The following is an 8,091-nucleotide window of genomic DNA, read 5'->3' as shown; positions in this document are numbered from 1 at the left end:
TTGAGGATAAGGATCCATGATCGAGTTTGGACCATTGGATGCTTGATAACAGATCAGGAACATCGCATATAGGCCCCTTAGGAGGGCACCAGTTTATTATTATTTACTTTATTCAGGAGAATGAAACAAGAAGCAACATGAAAGTCTTTATAGGTAATTAATGCACAGTGGGGTGGAAGTCACGAGCATAGTTTCCTTATGTTTCTTAATCCATACAAGCTCAGCCATGAGCAAAAGTGAGCTGAGCAGCTGACCTGACCTGACCTGTTTGCGGTTAGGACATGAGAAAGAAAGTGCAGAAAGAGAGCGCCAACTAAGCCATGTGGCGCGCTGACAAGAACGAAAAACATTATAAATGCTCGTCGTCGTTATGAAAGAGCCACGGGTTGATAGAGGACAAGGGCAGCTGTGACAGTGTGAGTGAATTTGTGTGACTCTAAGGGGGCGAGAGAGAGCCTGAAGGTGGCAATGGGCCGGGCCTGCTTTATGTCCAGCGTTTCTTTATGCCTGGCGGGGGCGAGAAATAAGGGTGTGGTTTCTATAAGATTGCAACCTTAAACGATCCAAATAAGGCGCATCTCCGAATTTTATCTTAACTTATAATTTAGGTGTAAAACGGTTGTTAGGATTATCTCAAAATCTGTTTTTGCACCTAATTATAAAATTTTAAATGATCTATAAACATATGAAAATCTTAAAAATGAACGGTTTAGATAATGTGTTGCAAGATGCATTATTTGTGGGACTCATTTTTTTTTTTTATATTCATATATCTAGTTGTCGAGATGATCAAATAAAAGGTTTTTCAACATTAAAACAACCTTTTCCAATTGATTTTTGAGGTGCATATGTAGTTCTACATTTTTAGGTTGCGACATTATATAAACTTTTTCCAAGAAATAAATGGAAAAAATAGTAATTTACGTATGGATCTTAAAAAAAATTTCAAAATTATGAAATGATCCATTTATAGGCAGAAATTACAAAGAAAGTCGGTCAACCTATTTTTTTATTTATTTATTTTTCCAAAATGACCGTTTGGTTTTAAGATAGAATCCTCAATCCAAATTTAATTTTTTTTAAAAAAAAAAAATCGTTAGTAGGGCGATGCCTCAAGCTTTAGGGTAGTTCATTAATGAAAAACGGTAAAAAAAATTAATTAAAATTCAATTCGAGGATGTTCTCGGACCAAGGGACAATTTGAAATAAATAAAAAATAAAAAAATTTGGATCTATATGGACCTTCTTTCTAATTTCTATCTATAAATAGAGCATTTTGTATTATAAGAGAAATTTTAAGATCTATATATAAATTCCTCAAAAAACTAAAAACTAAAAAGAAAAAAGAGCACAAGATTGAGCAATGGCCCTAGCCTAGTGCTCCGGGCACACTTTGTGGTCAAGGCCCTACATTTTGAGGGCTACGACAAACGCGGCGGGCTGGGCCCTGCCCTGGCTATTGCGGGCCTTTGATGGAGCTAGAGAGAGACCATACACAAAAGTAGCCCTGGCAAATACTCTGTATGCAAAACTATTAAGAGGGGGTACTTGAAAGCTTGAGAGAAAAAGAGCGAGAACTTGACACAAAGAAAGGGAAGTCTACGTGAAAGCATGCCATTTCAAGAACATAAAGAGGGAGGAAGAGAGAGAGTACGTGAAGGTAGGAATAGTGTGCATGGGGAAAAGCAAAGCGACGCAGGTAAATGTATAGGGGTGCTCTAATTTTTTAGCCTCAAAGATGACCACGACAATATATATGAATATGCCGTGGAAAGGTTGATAAAGGGTGTGGGCCGACGTCATGGATGTGGACAACGATCACGGACTAGAATGAGGCCAAAAGGCCAGCCCAAAAGCACATACGTCCTATTCCTTCTTCAAAATCCCCACACCTTCAATCCTCATCTGTAGAGAGAGAGAGAGAGAGAGAAACCCTCCTTCACGGGGTGTAATACTCTTCCAAAGCCTTTTCCAAGGCACATAGATTTGCTGGCTTAATGGTTTCATGATTTCACCAGCCTAATTGATAAGATGCTAAGAGATGGATTTTGAAAGATGTTCATTGTTCACATGAGAAAATGCCACACCTCTAAAAAAGTATTCACCCTCTCATCTCATAAATGCACACTATTTTCATGTGTAATCACACTTATACTGCTAGGTGTGCAACCTCTTTTTCTTTTTCCTTTTTAATTTCAACAATAGATCGACCTTAAAATTTCTGTTGGTATAGGACAACACTAGTACCTTAGATTTCAAAAGTGGGCAGCTCAAAGGGCGTCACTTCGTAAATTTTGAAAAATTGTTACTCAGATTCATGCACAATCTATGATGTGCAAACGGTCATCCGATTGCACAAAAGATGGTCGGGGGTATTCCCCACAGGATAAAGTTTATATACAAAAGGTCTGGACCTCATACCCTTGATGTAAGGGGCACCTCAAAAAAGCTCGTAAAGAAAGTTTTCATAGGCTGTAAAACCCTCTAGTTGATCATCTCAAGTTAAAGATATATAAATACAAAAATAATAATAAATAAATTTTCAAGTCTTAAAAATAATGTATTTATAATAAATTATCTAAACAGTCCATTTTCAAGATTTTCAAGTGTTTATAGATTTAAACCATTTTTTTAACTTTAAATTTCATAATTAGCGGGGAAGATAGATTTTATTTTTAAGTCATAATAAAGTTTTTGGCTGCAAAATTGCTCAAAATTTAAAAATACACCTTATCTTGATTGTTTAAATGAAAGGATGTAGTTTCCATAAGGTTGCAACCTTAAACAATCCAATTAAGGCGCACCTTCAAATTTTATCATAACATATAATTTTCATGTCAAATATTTTTAGAATTATCTCAAAATCTATTTTCACATCTAATTATAAAATTTTAAAATCCAAAAATAGTTAAAATCCAGTAGATCTATAAAAATATGAAAATCTGAATAATGGACAGTCTAGATAATGTGTTATAAGATGCACTATTTATGGGGACCAAAATCCTTTTTCTGTTTTTTTTTTTCTCATAGTCATACATCTCGATGTCGAGATGATCAATTAGAGGGTTTTTCAACATTAAACAACATTTTTTTATAGATTTTTGAGGTGCATCCGTAATTCTACATTTTAAGGTTGCAACCTGATATAAATTTTTTCCTTAAATAAATACCTTCTATAAACCGCACCCAAATACAGATGGTCTCATTTACAAAATAAATTAAAGAAAGTCCTTTCTAAATCATAGGTAAAGACGGTTTGGAAGTATTATTTGATTGCCTACCGAACAGGTGAGGGTTTTGGTCGGGTCAAAAGTTGGATCAGATCTCAAAAAAATAAATAAATAAAATATATAATTATGTAAATATATAAAAATTTCTAAACTCTATTTAGCTAGTCCAATAAATCAAAATCAATCCAACATTAATTTTAATTAATTTTCAATCAATCCATAATGTTTACCTTGGATCATTCCAATTAAGGGGCAATCCGAACACTAAAACCACCAGTTTGGTCCGGTGTTGATAACCATGGGCAGGTCTTGGTACATAGGGCCTCCGGAGCCAATGCGCGTCTACCCGGACATTTGATGGTGACCACACATGGAGGTCCCCGACACGGTGACAGCAATAGAATTTTGCCATTTTCCTTTGATAAGATTAAGGGTAAGTTGGTGAATGGAAACAAAGGAAAGGGGTACTTTCGTCTGCAAAGAATCAATCAGTCATGTCGTCGTGCCATGCATTCCGCGTTAGACTGTTAAAGTGGTATGTATGTATGGTCATATGGACCTGTGATCTTTCTTCGAGGTAAAATGCCCGCAACTTGTGGCTCCCCTCTCGTTACCCATCTTCACGTGCATTTCTTAGCCCCATGTCCCCCTCTCTCTCTCTCTCTCTAAGATTCGCCATTCACGTACCCTCTCTATAACACAAGCCCTAACAACACCTTCTCTCTCTCTCACATATCACACATGTCTCTCTCTCTCTCTCGTATCACACAAGTTTCGCTTCATTTTTAATTTTTAAAATTTATTTATTTTTTTGTATTTTATATACTCTTTAAAATTTAAAATCAAATTGTACTTCAAAAATATATTTATTTATTGGCAAGCCGGGATATGGGGGGTTGGCGTAAATTGTAGAAAACCAGAGTTTTCACACCAATCCATCCCTTCTTCCCCACTCATAAACTCTATAAAGACCCCCTCACTCCCCACTGTGGCTCTGCACTCGGAAGCCATGGCTTCTTCAAGAAAGCTTCCGGCTCTCTTCCTCTTCCTCACAGTGATGCTCTTCGTCTCCACCACCACCCTGGCCTGCCCCTACTGCTCCAGGCCTTTGCCCCCCAAATCTAAACACCCTAAACCCCACCCACCCAAATACAAACCCCCGAAAACATACCCACCCGTCATCGTTAAGCCCCCCTTCAAACCCCCTCCGGTCATCGTTAAGCCCCCGGTCATCAAACCTCCGGTTACCGTTCCCCCTGTTGTAAAGCCACCCATCAATCTCCCTCCCGTTACCGTTCCCCCCGTTGTAAAGCCACCAATCAATCTCCCTCCCGTTACCGTTCCTCCCATTGTAAAGCCACCGATCGAGCTCCCTCCCGTTACCGTTCCCCCCATCACAAAGCCACCGATCGAACTCCCACCTGTTGTCACTCCAATTATTGGTGGACCGCCACCCTATACTGGAGGGCCAGGATGCCCACCACCTCCAGCTTCTGCGACATGTCCCATTGATGCCTTAAAATTGGGGGCTTGTGTTGATTTGTTGGGTGGTCTGGTGCATGTTGGGCTTGGCGACCCGGCAGTGAATGAGTGCTGCCCCGTGCTGGCAGGGCTGGTGGAACTGGAGGCAGCCTTGTGCCTGTGCACCACCATCAAACTGAAGCTTCTCAATTTGAACATTTTTTTGCCTATTGCATTGGAGCTGCTCATTACTTGTGGAAAGAGCCCTCCTCCTGGTTTTACTTGCCCCCAATACTAGTAGCCTGATTTGTACTGCTTTGTAGTGCAGTAGGGTAAGATCTCTCTCTCTCTCAAATATAATCCATTATTGCAATGTTTTAGTCATTCTTGCCCTTGCCTGATCGTTTAGTTTGATTGCAAAACACTGTCCCAAGTTCAGATCTTATCACTAAACTACTCCAAGAAAATGTCTCCAGTTTTAAATAGGAAAATATGTGCAAGGCAACAAGCCGCAATCATAAGAGCCAAATTCAAAGTCCTACCTCTCACTATCTCTTGCAAACGATCCCTACTTTCCCAGGCCCAAGTTTCTTCGTCAACCTTTGCTAGAAACGATTTGGAAAGGAACTTTCATGAGAAACCTGAGGCTTAAGGGCATCGTACGCGTGAAAATACTTATTTGAAAGTATTTTTACACGAAACAACTCACTCCATCATGTATTAGGTATAGGATTTTTCTCATATCAATTAGTTACTAATTGGTGTGAAAAAAAAACATTGAGACTAATTAGTATAAAGAAACTCCCACACCTAATTACATCAGTTTTTTTTTTTTTTACGTGAAACATTTTCACATGTACCAAATGTACCCTCAACGAAGACTCGGGGGAGTTCTTGCCATGATATGTGCCATACACAACTCATTTTTGGGAGAATTATTTGGTGCGTCCGTGCCTGCATATGTTACTATGCGGGCTTGGAGATCTACTCCATCCACCAAAGAAAGTGTAGATCTACACCATAAATAATAGTCCTTCAAAGAAAAATAAAATCAATTGTTCAAATATTTTCTCCAAAAAATATCATTTCAAATTTTTAAATTTTATTTTTTTTATGGATTACTACTCTACGTGTTAGAGGTTAGAATTAAATTCTATTTCAAAAATAACTTATTAAGGGGCCTGCCTTTCTACATGTGAGTCCGTACACTCATAGAAACCGTGTTCCTCATTTTTTGACGAATATATTTGAAACCGCACTGCTAAATTTCTCTGAGCTTCTCTAACAAAAATCTAAACTCATAACCACATTTCCTATCTCAACATTAGTACCCAAGTAGGGAGGAAAACATTGATAAGTTTTATTTCTCATCATTTATTGACAGATAAGATGTTTATTTCTCACCAATTTTTCTTTTCATTTTTACTCTCAGGGAAAAGGTGTGGAGCATAATGGTTTATTTTCCTCCTTCCCAAATGATTCTTTTGATTCTTGGTGCTAGTGAATAATTGTTCTTGTTTTGCAGGTGAGCATGTGGTTCTTGTGGAGAGAGAAAGGGTTAGATTGTGATGGGTTTGAGATGAAGAGAAAGAGCTCTAGATGATGACACAGACATGAAAGGATGTCTGGTCACACTTTTACTGTTTGCTTTGTTTTGTGTAACGTACGCTTGTTGTATTTGATTCGATTGTTGCATGTGACTTTTGTTGTTTGAACTCGTATGGCTGCTTTCACCTTAGCTTTTCAGTGGAATCACCATGCGTTTGATTCTAAAATTTAACAAATGATTTGTGACATTCTTCTCAAACTTTTACAGTGCATCTAACCCCACTAGAGAGAAAAGATCAGTGGCGTGTTTAGATCTCCAAGTTCACTACGATTACTCAAAAATCTGATTTTATTTCTACTATAGAAGTTAAAGTCTTGAGAACAGTAAAAAAATCGCAGATCAAGCGTATCTAACAGTTCAAAATAAGTTCATATTGACGCATGTTCCGTCTAACCGTCGAAAATTGATTTTGTTTTTTATTTTTATTTGTAATTTAATAATTATTTTTATCTGAAAATAATTTTACAATTATTTTTAAAAAAAATTATGGATATCCCTGAAATATACTTAGAAACATCCAACCGCCCAATACCTTTCATATCACCCTTAACCTAATTAGACTAAACTACTCTTTGAATCCTCCCTTACCCATTAAAACGCTCTTCTCTCTCCTCTCCCCCGCCCCGCCCAAAAGTGCGGCAGACCAGTGGTGAGGCTGCTAGAAGTTAAAGGCCGAATCCGGTTCGGTCCGGTCCAGCACGCATTTGAGTCGAACCACAGGATCCTCTTTAGGGCACAAAAGTGTTGCGCAGCGGCTTCAAATTCCAGCAGCCTCACTACCGGATCATTTTTTTCATTGTTTTTGCTATGGTTCGGCAAGAAATATGCCAGATCAGAAAAATATGGCAAAAAAACAGTCTGACAGAAAATGTATTGGATCGGCTTCTAGCTTTTGATGACCAGTCCGGCACATGTTTCTGCTGGACCGACTTTTTTGGCCATGTACTTCCAATCTGACACTTGTTTTATTGTGCCTATGTCGGTCCTCATTTTTGGGCGAATTCTGTAGGTTCGACCAATTTTGTGCTGGACCGATTCCCATATTTGCTTTGTGGAAACACGAGGTAGTAGTAAAAAGTGTAGTTTAACCATAAAAATTACAACTTTTTTGCTTGGCGAGTAAAAGAAAAGAAAAATAAACAAGTAAACTTTTCTTTAAAAAAAAAAAAAAAAGTAATTAGGTTAAAGGTGTGATATGAAAAGTATTGGGGAGATTGGATATCACAAAGTACATTTCAATGGGGTAACCGTAATTTTTTTTTTATTTTTTCCTGAAATTTGGGATATATTTTTATTTTAAATTATGCACGATTTAAAATCATACAAGAATATTTTGAATGAAATAAATTAACTAAAATACCCATAAAAATTTTAGGGCCAAATTTGGTTAATTATTTTATTAAAAATGAATTTTTATTATTTTCAATTGTTGTGATTTAGATAATAAAAAAAAGGAATCTGTCTTAAATTTTAGGTAAAAATAAAAATTAAATAAAAATAAAAAAATAAATACACAATTGAATTTGAAATGTTAGATGTCTTGTGATTCAATCTGAACCATAAGAAGACTTTCCAAATCATGTGCACCCTTCCACTGTCTACATGATGTGGACAAAAGACTCTCCCTATTGAAATTGGTGGTCAAGATAATGTGCACTATTTTTTGAAGGGGGTAGTTTGTATATGGCTGAGACCTAAACAATCAAAATAGCTTGCACCTTCTGTTGAAAGATATTATTTTAATATTGAAAATTTATGTGATAGCCTAAAAAGTTTATTTTTTATTATAAA

At 37.1% G+C, this 8,091-nt stretch overlaps 1 protein-coding gene across 1 annotated transcript; it reads left to right on the top strand.

The window, feature by feature from the left end:
- The first annotated feature begins 4,226 nt into the window (after positions 1-4,226).
- LOC18445489 (uncharacterized) lies at positions 4,227-6,485 on the top strand. The gene is made up of 2 exons (XM_006855626.4): positions 4,227-5,023; positions 6,217-6,485. Exon 1 carries the CDS (start codon positions 4,240-4,242, stop codon positions 4,987-4,989), a length of 750 nt encoding a protein of 249 aa, XP_006855688.2. The 5' UTR covers positions 4,227-4,239; the 3' UTR covers positions 4,990-5,023; positions 6,217-6,485.
- The last annotated feature ends 1,606 nt before the right edge of the window (positions 6,486-8,091 follow it).

This window comes from Amborella trichopoda, chromosome 9, assembly GCF_054954075.1.
Source record: "Amborella trichopoda isolate Santa Cruz 75 chromosome 9, AtrichopodaSantaCruz75HAP2 v2.0, whole genome shotgun sequence".
Taxonomy (NCBI): domain Eukaryota; kingdom Viridiplantae; phylum Streptophyta; class Magnoliopsida; order Amborellales; family Amborellaceae; genus Amborella; species Amborella trichopoda.
Note: the sequence above shows the minus strand (reverse complement) of the source record. Positions and strands in the feature narration are given on the sequence as shown.

Coding starts and splice junctions, on each gene's coding strand:
- LOC18445489 (XM_006855626.4), top strand. CDS start 4,240: ATGGCTTCTTCAAGAAAGCTTCCGGCTCTCTTCCTCTTCCTCACAGTG.